Source organism: Centroberyx gerrardi, chromosome 9 (genome assembly GCF_048128805.1).
Source record: "Centroberyx gerrardi isolate f3 chromosome 9, fCenGer3.hap1.cur.20231027, whole genome shotgun sequence".
Classification (NCBI taxonomy): domain Eukaryota; kingdom Metazoa; phylum Chordata; class Actinopteri; order Beryciformes; family Berycidae; genus Centroberyx; species Centroberyx gerrardi.
Genome location: NC_136005.1, coordinates 15,670,952 through 15,682,819, shown reverse-complemented (window position 1 = coordinate 15,682,819; position 11,868 = coordinate 15,670,952). Strand labels below are relative to the sequence as shown.

The window sequence follows — 11,868 nt, the reverse complement described above, 5'->3', positions numbered from 1 at the left end:
GAGCACCGAGTGGTACACTGGGAAGCAGACGAGCAACATGGATTCTAAGCAAGTGAAAGAACTGAATTTTTGAGGTGAAAAAAAAAAGCAGAAATATTCATGTAAATGAGCTGAGACAGAGAAAATTTGCTGTAAATTTACCATTATAGTTTATGTTTTTACAGAAGAGTTCAGGTTACATCTAGAATGTTTCAAATATCTAAAAGCACTGCTGATTCATTTTGGACAAATACCACACTATAATTTAAAGATAAAATGCTCTTTATTGGCAATTGTATAATATGTATATCAACATCAAGAGTTTTCTTTCCATTGTAGTTATCAGCACTGTCAGAGACCACTGCCTTTGCACAGACTGCTATCTGTCTTTTCTTGATAATTGTGAGCTCTATTTTGTCATCTCTTCTTCCAACTCAATTCCATCATTAGATCTCATTCTCCTTGGTCACAGACAACCTCATGCTACTTTCAGGTCTTTTAACAACTCAGCAATGTCTATATTGGGGCTGGGGCTTTTTTCAATCCTGTTGGAGCAAAGTGCGCTCTGCAGATTCTTGGCTGCTTGGGTTAGGGATGGAGGGACAGCAGAGGCAGTGTCCGCTGTCTTCTCTCCACAAGAACACAACAGCACTTCGTTGACTTCCCCCTCGATCCCCCGAGAGAGCACACATGGAAACACACCGCGCACACGCTCCAACACACTTTTCCTCAAGACCGAGTCACGGCACACGAGGTTCAGCATGAATACACCTGGTGGAGAGAGGGAGGGAGGGAGGCAGGGAGAGATGTGGAGGAAAAGAGAAGAGGGAGGGAGGGAGAGATGTGGAGGAAATAGACACAATCAGTGAGAGAAATATCATGGTGACGAACAATCATAGAATTTCAAGAATTTAAATAAATAAATACATTTGAAGAAGCAGTAAATGAAACACACAAGTATAATAATACATTCCAGCAAATAAAGAATACATTTTGTTCTAAACACTATTTGTGCTGCAAATGTGGAATGGTACAGTACTGAAGTTATGTGACAGAACTAAGAGAGTATTCAAACAAGTGTAGCTGTTTAAACTCAGTGCAAGTGCCTATTGTAATTCACCACAAAACAGTTTTACATTTGTTTTCTTCATAGCACTTTGTTAAAAAGGGCTCCAGAAATACACTTGTTATTATTGCACTGAAAACTAATAGATTCTAGCTGATGGAGACATAAAGAAGTCATTAATGATACTGTACCTCTGGGAGTTAGCAGGCTGCAGACTTTCTGCAAGAGGGAAGTTTCTACAAAGCCAGGAGGAGGACAGCTCATACCCACAGTGGTGTCCTTACTGTCTACATCAAACATGATGACATCAAACAAACGGCCACCTGACAGAGAAAAAAAAGAACCAAAGTCAGTCCTTGGTACAGTTGATGTTCATCTGAATATCCCTACATTTAACTTCCCTCTCCACCATTCCTTTCTCCCCTTTATCCACTAACCTTCCTTCTCCAGGGCACAGATACGTTCAAGGCCGTCCCCGAGAGTGACAATCAAATGATCATCAGGTCGGAACCCGAACCATTCCTTTGCCACTTCCAGCACAACAGGGTCCAGCTCCACAACCTCGACAGTGGCAGCGGGCACAAAGTCCCTCAGGAACTGAGGCAGGCCTCCTCCACCAAGCCCCACCAGGAGGACCGATACCGGGACATCTGGGAAGGGAGACAAGGGGGATGAAAAATCAGAGATGAAACTCAGTCAAAACAGATGGAGACAGTGTGATGTTTTAGATAAGAAGATGGAAAGTTCCAGTTGTTTGTTCAGACCTTCTTCCTGTCATCCATCTCCACCACACAGATATGAGTGTACAATAAGGCCTAGAATTTGAAAATTAGTACAAACTACACACACAAACCTTTGTTCTGTGGTGCGCCCACCCCCAGCATGGCAAGGCCAGCCACCATGACCTCATGGTGAGCGCAGCAGAGGAAGCCACTGTCCACTGAGAGGGAGGTGGAGGATGTGGCTGGAGGAGCTGTGGGCTTCACCTTCTTTTTGTTCCTCTTCTTGTGACTTGATGCTGTGAGGAGGTAAACATTCATTCGTTTCACTCATGATCACTTCTACTGTAGATTATTATGAAACAGAAGGAAAGAAGAAGAATGAGCTGACCAGTATTTAAGGAGACAAGACGGTTCTCTGATTGGACAAGGCCAGCATTAGACAGGAACACCAGTCTGCGATACAGCTCTCCATCCTCTCCTCTCACATCCTCCACAGAGTAGTCCCCACTCAGCTCACTCACGCCCCTGCTGACCACCTCTCTCCAGCCCAGCTCTCCACCGACTGAGAGAAAGGGCACCTGCATGGGGACAGAGAGAAAGAGAGAGCAATGTCCAGCTCAAATTAATGCAATAATACACGCACTGCATACATAGACTGAATGCAATAAAAGTTCATTCAAAAAAGCAATATTCATGTGTGCGTTAATCATGCAATTCTCTACCTGCTGGTTGTCTGGCATACCAGGGGGAGCCAGGTCCATCACCATTGGTGAGAGTTCTGACTGGACGGCCTGCATGTCTGTGTACTCCTGATTCCTGTGCATTGCCACAATAACCAGGCGCCGGAAGTTAGCACTGGCTGCCAGCTGCCTCCGCCCCTCACTGGAGCCATAGAGCCAATCCGTCTCTCTGCCTTGAGGCACTGACAGGATAAGCGGAGAAAAACATCAGACAAGAAAAATGGCAAGAGAAGTGCGGAATACAATCAATGTGACAGATAGAAATACAAGACAACAAGATTGCTCACCAATAAAGATGGCAAAGTGGTTTGCTCTGGGCACCTTGGCACCAGCGGGGCAGTCTTGCACTGTGAGAGTATATCTGGGGAGGCCGGTCTTGACGTGACACAGGGTGAGCGAGGGGTTCGAGGCGGCGTCTGTCCCTGTGCGGAGCCTCTTCCTCAGGACAGAGTACGCCTGGCACTCCTTCACCGACGACAACAAGTCTGCGACCTGTGTGAGACGGGTCGGGGCTCCGTCCTCCCCCAGGCACATCTCCAGGATAGGCATGGGCATAGGCTGGCGAAACTTGGTGCAGATCAAAACGAAGACAGGCAGAGCAAAGTCCTCTTCGCTCTGTGTTTCCTGCAGGCAGTGGAGCCTCACCGCCCATCCCATCTGAACAAAGTGCTCCACAGCCAGCCTGATCACACTCTCCTGGGCCAGAGTCACACACACATACCGGCCCCCAACACTCAGCACACGGCCCACCTGCAGATAAAAGTAAAACTACTGTTGCGAGGAGAATGCAAAGCTATTTGTACAGCAGGCTTGAGGCCATTCATGAACTGAATTGAGAATGCAGGGTAAATTCCAATTCAATTCCTGGAGTTGGAATTGAAATGTCACCCAGCTCTATGGAAACAGAATTGGAATTGAATTGGAATGACAGGATACAGAATTGAATGCCATTAAATTCCATGAAATTCCACTTCTAAGAGAGGTTGTCTTGACTTGATAAACAATATAAATCAAACATTATGAATCAAATAAGACAGTTAAACAAATCAAATACATTCAATCATAATGTATGTATTACGATTATATATTATGCATCAAATACCACCTGAAAGGCACATTTAACATTTTATGATATTCAGTATTGATAAGACTGTGTGTAATCTCAGATATGTGGTAAGAAAAAAACAAAACAACATGGAATTTCACAGAATTTCATTCAATTCAATTCCAATTCTATTTCCTGTAGGTTTTTTCAAATTCCAATTCCTCAGTTGAATTGATGCACAGTTGACGTACAGTAGATGACAGTCTGTTGGTGAGGAGAGTTAAACATGATAACACATTGTCTGTGTCGACCCTTTAAGTCTCTAACCTCAGTGAGCATCCTCCTGGCCAGCGCTCCCTCCTCTTCAGACGCCATGGCGTCCAGGGTGCCCTTGTCCAAAGTGGCCTGGTAGCTGGCCTCTTCATAGGGCGTCTGGGTGGCATCCACCTGATGGAAAGTCAAGCCTGGGCGTCGCTCTGCATTTCGCTGGTTCATATGGGTCACCACTGTCTCACTGATGTCGATGTTGGTCAGATGTTTGTAGCCAACGTCATACATCTGTTCACTCAGCTCAGAGTTACCGCAACCCACCACCAGCACCTGGACAACAGAATCATTGATTAATCATTCTCAATGGAGTACATCATGCAGGTACTGGATTATTATGGAACACATATGCGGAAGAGGCCCAAACTAACTCAATTAACATATGTAAACCATGCTAAACCTGTCAAAACGGTTGTCTACCTTGTCTTGGGGTTTGATGTATTTGTGCAGCACGCCGCACAGTTTGTTGTAGTCTCCATACCACTCAAAAGCCTTCTCTCCGCGCTTCTTGAAGAACCGCTCCCAGTACTCTGCAGAGCTGAACTCCTCGGCAGTGCGAGGTAAAAGACTCATCGTCAGCTGCGGTTGTAAAACTATCTTCTTTTTACACCGTCTCAGTTCACCATGACAGACTTCAGATCTGTTTACAGCTTCTTCGCCACATGGCACTTCGCAGGGATTTATCAACCCGGACAACACTGTTAGTAGTACTGCTCTCTGATTGGATGATATTCTGTGGGCGGAGTTGCTGGCTGCCCGGTGATTTGTTGAGGATTCTAGTGCTGTCAGATCGCCGTTGTTATTGGCTGCCGCTGAGCCGGAAGTCTTTCAGTCCCGGCAAAATTCGGTCCGCCGCTGATAATCGTCCGGTCAACACCAGAAGGATTAATCATGGCCGTGCCTGCCGGGAGGTCTGTGGTCTTTGTGACTGGAAATGCAAAGAAACTTGAAGAGGTACGAGTCGTATATATTTCGTGCCTGAAATAGATGTTCGTGAATGTGATCTTGCACCCAAACCGTATTAAGGCGTTTTATTAGTGCAGTTATTGCCGTTTTGTTGAAGTCTGTCCAGACTAGCCTGCTACTGTGCCTACTAAATATAGACAGTGGTCATGACCTGTAAACTCATTTAGAACCTCTCTTGTTTACACAAATCAGTAGAGTCCTGTCTTTTGCAGAATAACTGCTAGATTCATGCTTTATTCTCTGTTTGTTTTTAATCTTATCCATTAGGTCATTCAGATCCTGGGAGACAAGTTTCCTTACAAACTCATTTCTAAGAAGATTGACTGTAAGTAGAAAAGAGCAACCAATAATAATAATAATAATAATAAATATTTTTTTTATGTTATTATTGCTCACTTAATTATTTCTTCATCCAGTACCTGAGTACCAGGGAGAGCCAGATGAGATTTCTATACAGAAGTGTAAGGAAGCAGCTCGGCAGGTACAGTAGCTGTTTCATCACTGCAGTTATATACACATGCTTATCTGTTGAATGGTTAAAATTGATTCTGTCTTTGTTGTCTGTTTCTGTGCTCCAGGTTGATGGGCCAGTGATAGTGGAGGACACCTGTCTGTGTTTCAACGCCCTGGGGGGGCTGCCTGGCCCTTACATGTTAGTACAGTGTCTTTACTATCTATTCAGTCATTTCAGTCTTGAGTAATTGGGCAGTAATGAATCAGTGGGATTGAACCAAGCTTTCTCGTTTTTGTAGAAAATGGTTCCTGGATAAACTAAAGCCAGAAGGTAAGTAGTGGATGAGATGTCTCTTCTGATATATTTAAAGGATAAATGGTGATGTGAGCAGTCCAGCATGTCTGATCTTGTTGGTCTGTTTTGTTGCAGGCTTGTATAAACTCTTGGCTGGATTTGAAGATAAATCAGCCTCGGCTCTCTGCACTTTTGCTTTCTCTCCTGGGAAAGAAGAACCAGTACAGCTCTTCAGAGGGATAACAGAGGTCAGAATCTCTCTCTCTCTCTCTCTCTCTCTCTCTCTCTCTCTCTCTCTCTCTCGCTCTCTCTCTCTCTCTGTCTCTCTCTCTCTCTCTCTCTCTCTCTCTCTCTCATCTATCTCTCTCAGTGTCTCAGTCTGTGTATGTATGTGTTTTTTTCACTCATTTTCCTTTGTATTTTTAGGGACGTATTGTGGAACCCAGAGGTCCTCGAGACTTTGGATGGGATCCCTGTTTCCAACCAGATGGATATGACAAAACGTAAGCAAGGATGCTGAAAGCGCTTGCTTGAGATTCCCAATAATACCACAAGGGGGAGTCAGAGGTTAACACACGATCAATGTAGAAATGAGTCACGTTGCGCTTCAATTCATTCAACAAACTATACATCATTGTGATGATGATTCACTTTCTGGTTTTTGCACAAAAATCATTTTATTGTTTGCCATACATTTGTTGATTTAGTATTTATGCTATGCTCTGCATCAGAGATTATATATAGCTGTTATTCCCTGTATATCCTTTGTGTCAAGAATAAAAACATCCTTACTAACTATTAATTCATTCCTTCTCATGTGCAGCTATGCTGAGCTGCCGAAAGAAGTGAAGAACACAATCTCTCACCGCTACCGGGCTCTGGCTGCTATGTCTGAGCATTTCTCTCAGTCCAATGGTGATGCACCACAGAGCAAGAAGACGAAGGAGGAGGATTAACCAATCGCTCTCAGCCAACCAGACTGTTCTGGTTCTGGAACAAAATGCGTCAAACCTCCAATCATTAGAGCGGAGAATGCAGAAGATACCTCTCGTTACTGACACTTTTTCATTGTGGGTGAAGTGTGAATTTTATAAACTCGGACCGATCCCAGATTTGTGATCACAGCTTCTACTTGGAGAATCTGTTCTGCAAAAGATGCTGTATAATATCTGTTTTCCATCCCCTGTTTTTAATCAACTTTTTGTTAATTATAACCAAATCCCCTCCTTTCTCTGTAAAGATTTCCCTGTGGTTTTATGGTTTGAATTGTTTGGAAATGAGGATGTTTAAAAATATCTTCCAGATAAATGTGGAAAGAAAGCGGAAATTGTTTCAAGGCTTGTTTCATTGTTCCGCAGTGGATACTTAAAGGCAACCTTTGCTTCCAAGGACTGACAAAGATAGACTTGGAGAAGAGCATAAATAAAGAACGAGGAGCTCCAGCGCCCTGATGAGAGCAGCAGACAGCTCTGTGGCTGAGACTGGCTCCTGGGGTTGGCGAGGGGAGGAGAGGAGCGTCCAGGACGGGGGTCCAGAGAGAGAAGGATGTGGGAGGAGAGGGTCTCAGTAGGAGGGTGATAACAGGGGAGTCTGGGTAATAAATGACCTTGGAGCTGGGTGTCTCTGGGCAGGAACTGCGCATGCACCTGTGACTGATGCCTCCCAGATGTACAGAAAGAGTCCACACACACACACACACACACACACTCAATCCTCTGAGGGAGACCAAAAGTGACAGCAGATCATTTATCACACACACAGATAGGGATGTGCAAACACTTGAGACATTTACCATGCTGGTTACACACATACTGTATGTAGGCATATTCAAAAAACACTCCTACTCACAAATCATTTTTGCCCCACATTCCATCTACTTTAAATACTAAATTCAGCAAACACACCAGCAGTTTTGCCTCAATTGCATGGTTTCCTCATTTCTGAATATTTTGTGAGGCTTTTAAATCTTTGAAAATAATCCCGTTAAATTTGTCCACAAGAAACTATTGTGCTTCATGATACTCAGCCTGCCAAAGCAACACTTGTTTAGGAAATGGTGTGATGGATCATGAAATAGACTGATCTTTTATGAACTGGATGCAGTAAGCAGTTTGCGGGCTTTGTTTGAAGAGCTGTCAGGACTGAGTGAGTTGTTCTGGGGAGGAACAGGAAAGACATATTTGTCTTCATCAGTGAGGCTCCACCTGTCAGCCTTGTTCTTTACTAGAATATGGAATATGTGTGCCAGACCTCAGGTCACTACAGGTCAAATCCATCTCTATGAAGACATCCCGCCCTTTTCCTCTGCCCTAATGTCACCCAAAGTCAACATGGTTACTCTCAAGGCTGTAGCATTGAATGGGGCCCTCCAAGCTGCTAACTATATGTGTTGCTGTAAATTTCAGAAGGTTTAAGATGTACAGTGTCAGCTATGAAGGTATGGGAATTGATTTTTTTAAAAATGCATGCTGTTGTTTCTTGGCTGTTCTGAATCATTTCTTGACAGCAGTTTACCATAATTTTTCCAGAGGCATTCTTTCCCCATAACAACATTGGGGTAAACATCATCTCTCCTCATGGGACGCCTGGAACAGTTCCAGTACCACATGTCCCAATCCATAGGAGAACTTCCAAAACCCCTCGCTAATAAACACAACGTGATACACATACACACAAACTTACTGTATGAAGGTAGATAGGAGATTTCTATATTTTGTCTCATAAATACCAAACATCATGAGGTAAATCTTTTATCTTTATTTGTTTATTTAGGCAGGTGAGGTATTTTACAAGATTATTTTATTATTATTATTGCTGTTACTATTATTATTATTATTTTATGTCTTTTTCCTGTTTGATAGTACAGAGAGAGACTGATGATTGGGTGAAAGAGAGGGAAGGATGACAAGTGACAACGGTCCCAAGGCGGATTTGAACCCATCAGCCAGCTGAGGCACCAGGACGCCTCGTTTTAAGATGCTTAATCCCAGGAAGCTTTTTTCTGCTCTGCCAGTTGTACCATGCAATTACAGTATGGATTTAATGTTTATAGTCCAGCTGTGACAATGTTTCCTATACTTTTTGGCTTTGAGACCCCAGCAAAGTTCAAGGACACCTAACATTAAAACTTAACACACATTTAGATTACAATCAATATTAGCAAATCGCTTCTATCTATGTCCACTAAGTCAGTGGTTCTCAACCTGGGGGTCGGGACCTCCCAGTGACTTGCAAGATAATCTTGGGGGTCATGAGATAATTTATGGGATTGAAAAAAAAAACATATTTCTATTATACAAATTTATTGTCATGTCTGTTTTTTCTGATTTTTCTCTTTTTTCTTGTGAAATACTGAATAGCTTGAAGCCTCCTCTGATAATTAATCAAATGAAACAACCTGAAAAGGGAAAATCATTGTTTGGTTGAACTGTTCATCACTCTGCATATGCACAGCTGTGGGTCACAAGCAGGCATTGCTTTGTTTTAAGGGGTCACAGGCCAAAAAGATTGAGAACCACTGCACTAAGTAGCCTGAGGACCACTCTGCAGCAGTCCAGGGCCTGGAAAAAGCCCCAAGCCCTGAATTTGAGAAACACAGAGCTATGAAAACTCCCTCCTGTTCCCACACCCTCATCAGGAAGACAGACAGACAGGATGTTTTCATATGTTCACAGAAACTAGTTGGGATAGGGAGAAGCTGCCATATTTCTATTGTGATAATGGGGACATTATTTTTAATCAAGGGATGTGGCTCCGCTGGGATCACTGAGAGGGAAGGATGCCTGTGACTTTAATCCGTCATGACTGCACCAGGGGACGGAGAGGGTTTGATGTGGCTTTCAGGGTGCAGTCTGCACTTCCTCTTATATGTTATGTAAGACCTACCTGAGTTGAGACAAGTCTTACTCAACATTAGCTTCAAGTTAAAACCTTGTGCACCACGGACAAAAGTAACCGCGGACAAAAGGACTACTATTACATATGACTTAAGATTTCCAAATCTAAGAGGGTTTGTTTCAACTTCAAAGGGGCTTTGAATGAATGAGGGTCAATTTCCTCGTTTTACCATTCCATAAATTCTGTGTTTCAGCAAAACTCACTCTTGAATGATGTCTCTCCAAGATTCAAGCTAATGGATCATTCCTCCATGAGGCCATTGAAGTGAATGATGGAAACAGTTGACCTAATCCATATTCCTGCTGGGACTCGGCCTCTCAATTTCCACTCTTTATGACCAGACCCGAGTCCCACTGGAGACACAGGGGGCTCTGTGACTAGTACCTACATTTTTACTGCTCCAGAGGGAGGATATATATGGGATAATGTCATTTCACTTTTTTAGGTCTGGTTCCTGCTTTGTACCATGACCTTTGCCGCCACTATCATATTTCAAAAATATGGAGATTATGGATGTTTGTGTTAACAGTTATTGGTATAGTTCTATTCTCCATTAGCTGTTTGAATCCACGTGTGTGTAACCCATGAGGGACATGAGTGGGGAAGAAGGAAATACTTGAAGCAGAGAAGGATGGGGAAAGTGAAAGGTGGTGGGAAATGGAATGGAGTAGAAAGAAAACAGCAATTACACATCAACAATTTAAACTAGCGTGTTATAAAGCGTCCTGGTGGCTCAGCAGCAGGTTAAAGCACATACAATGTATTCATGATCTTTGTTGCATGTCACCCGCTTTCCCTCACAAATCTGTCTCTCTCATACTGTCTGCATACTGTCTAATAAAGCAGAAGTGCCTTTAAAAAGCATCATATTAATGTGATACTGATATTCCTACAGTACAAGGTAGAACAGCTTTTGCTTATTTATGAATCTTGTCCAGATTATCCAAAAATAATAACACATCAGTCAGGGCTTTTTCTTAAAAAGTAAATGTTTATTATGGCGAAGGCCATGTTCACACTCTGAGATGTATTGGTTATCAGTTCATTTTTTGTTTCAACAACAACAACAAAGGGAAAACATAACATGTATTCCTATATTTTGGATGCATGAGCAGGGCCCTCTAGGTCATTTTAAAAAAAAAAAAAACTTTTGAGTTGGGACCCAAAACATGCTGCAGGCTTGATTCCAGTGGGGCTCCAACATAACAAGAGTAGCATGTTTTAATGAGCCTGGGTCATAGAGTGTATTTTGTTTTAATCAGTTTGGGTCATCCTGTGTAATCCTAAATCGAAGAGCACCTGTGCTACCCAAACAGCCCCGGGTTGTGCAGAGTGAAAGACTGCAACAGGCGATGGAAGTCCTGCACCGTCCACGGCTCTCTGGACTGTGTTCCCGCCGCGGCGGCGCTGCTGCTGTCGGGACTGATGCTCTGCGGGTCATTGAAGGTTATTAGCACATCTGTGGAGAACTGTGGCAGGCGGAACAGCCCGAGGTGAAGGGCGACTTTGTTCCTCGCTTCTTCGTTGAATTTAGACACACACTGCGTCCCTGTCAGCATCCATGCGGAGCTGCACTCTGACAGGGCCAGCTCAGATTTGGGCAGGGGCTCGACACCGGTCACCTCTAAAGCACCCGGGTCCAGGGCTTTGTTGCTGCCTGCGATGTCCTCGAAGTGATACCGGGCAGCGTCCTGGTCTTCCACTTGGCTCTGAAACTCCAGCAGCTCCACTATGAGGCTCTGGTCGGTGTGGGAGTGGGCGAACACCTCCTGGTTGTCTGGGATCTCCCTCAGCTCACTGATATCCTTTGAACTGTGAGGGATGATAGCGGACAGGGCGCCTCCGAAAAGAGGGTGTCCGGCACCAGCGTTGTCTGCGCTGCTTCTGGCACCCTGCATCTCAGAATAAAGCCTCGGTAGTGTTTTTTTGTCTGTATCTGAAGTTAGCAGCGTGACAACAAAACACACTTCCTGTAAAAGTTTATCTTCTTCTTCTTCTTCTGAAATTGCAGCCACGCTGGACGCATGTCAGGCGTGTTGCTGCCATCTACAGGTAAGGCATAGATTATTCCTTTAAATACTTTGTACTATATCAATTTTCAACCCCTTCAGACAAATTACACGGCACCACCAGCATTAACATCCAGCCGTTGAGCCTGTGAAGTAAATCTCTCTACTGTAAAAATTTTCACTCAAAACATGTCAAACAGTCTACCAAAGAAGTGGCTTACATTTATATTATAAACCGTTTGTGTGACGAAAAGTTGGTGGTACGCAGAAGAAAACTATAGGAGGGAATAATTCAGAAAATATGAAGATATAGAATGGCAATTTGTCTGGTAGGTCCGCATTGAGCCTCATGAGCAAGGCGTTATTAAA

The 11,868-nt window shown here is 43.7% G+C and overlaps 3 protein-coding genes across 3 annotated transcripts; 1 reads left to right on the top strand and 2 right to left on the bottom strand.

The window, feature by feature from the left end:
- Positions 1 to 248: 248 nt before the first annotated feature.
- Positions 249 to 4,557, bottom strand: mettl13 (methyltransferase 13, eEF1A lysine and N-terminal methyltransferase). The gene is made up of 9 exons (XM_071895643.2): positions 4,300 to 4,557; positions 3,880 to 4,152; positions 2,795 to 3,257; positions 2,490 to 2,689; positions 2,156 to 2,345; positions 1,899 to 2,063; positions 1,483 to 1,695; positions 1,237 to 1,368; positions 249 to 750 (listed from the first exon to the last, which is right to left on the bottom strand). Exons 1-9 carry the CDS (start codon positions 4,450 to 4,452, stop codon positions 458 to 460), a joined length of 2,082 nt encoding a protein of 693 aa, XP_071751744.2. The 5' UTR covers positions 4,453 to 4,557; the 3' UTR covers positions 249 to 457.
- Positions 4,558 to 4,758: 201 nt separating this feature from the next.
- On the top strand, positions 4,759 to 6,808 carry itpa (inosine triphosphatase (nucleoside triphosphate pyrophosphatase)). Its single transcript, XM_071895655.2, has 8 exons — positions 4,759 to 4,833; positions 5,113 to 5,170; positions 5,262 to 5,326; positions 5,424 to 5,497; positions 5,598 to 5,629; positions 5,729 to 5,841; positions 6,020 to 6,096; positions 6,417 to 6,808. Exons 1-8 carry the CDS (start codon positions 4,771 to 4,773, stop codon positions 6,547 to 6,549), a joined length of 615 nt encoding a protein of 204 aa, XP_071751756.2. The 5' UTR covers positions 4,759 to 4,770; the 3' UTR covers positions 6,550 to 6,808.
- Positions 6,809 to 10,507: 3,699 nt separating this feature from the next.
- On the bottom strand, positions 10,508 to 11,475 carry rangrf (RAN guanine nucleotide release factor). Its single transcript, XM_071895673.2, has one exon. The coding sequence runs from the start codon at positions 11,386 to 11,388 to the stop codon at positions 10,795 to 10,797; it is 594 nt and encodes a 197-aa protein (XP_071751774.1). The 5' UTR covers positions 11,389 to 11,475; the 3' UTR covers positions 10,508 to 10,794.
- Positions 11,476 to 11,868: the final 393 nt, after the last annotated feature.

Coding starts and splice junctions, on each gene's coding strand:
- mettl13 (XM_071895643.2), bottom strand. CDS start 4,452: ATGAGTCTTTTACCTCGCACTGCCGAGGAGTTCAGCTCTGCAGAGTAC. Junction 2,346..2,489: donor GTATGCCAGACAACCAGCAG/GTAGAGAATTGC, acceptor GTCCCCATGCAG/GTGCCCTTTCTCTCAGTCGG. Junction 2,064..2,155: donor TCTTGTCTCCTTAAATACTG/GTCAGCTCATTC, acceptor ACCTCCTCACAG/CATCAAGTCACAAGAAGAGG.
- itpa (XM_071895655.2), top strand. CDS start 4,771: ATGGCCGTGCCTGCCGGGAGGTCTGTGGTCTTTGTGACTGGAAATGCA. Junction 5,171..5,261: donor CATTTCTAAGAAGATTGACT/GTAAGTAGAAAA, acceptor TTCTTCATCCAG/TACCTGAGTACCAGGGAGAG. Junction 5,327..5,423: donor GTAAGGAAGCAGCTCGGCAG/GTACAGTAGCTG, acceptor TCTGTGCTCCAG/GTTGATGGGCCAGTGATAGT.
- rangrf (XM_071895673.2), bottom strand. CDS start 11,388: ATGCAGGGTGCCAGAAGCAGCGCAGACAACGCTGGTGCCGGACACCCT.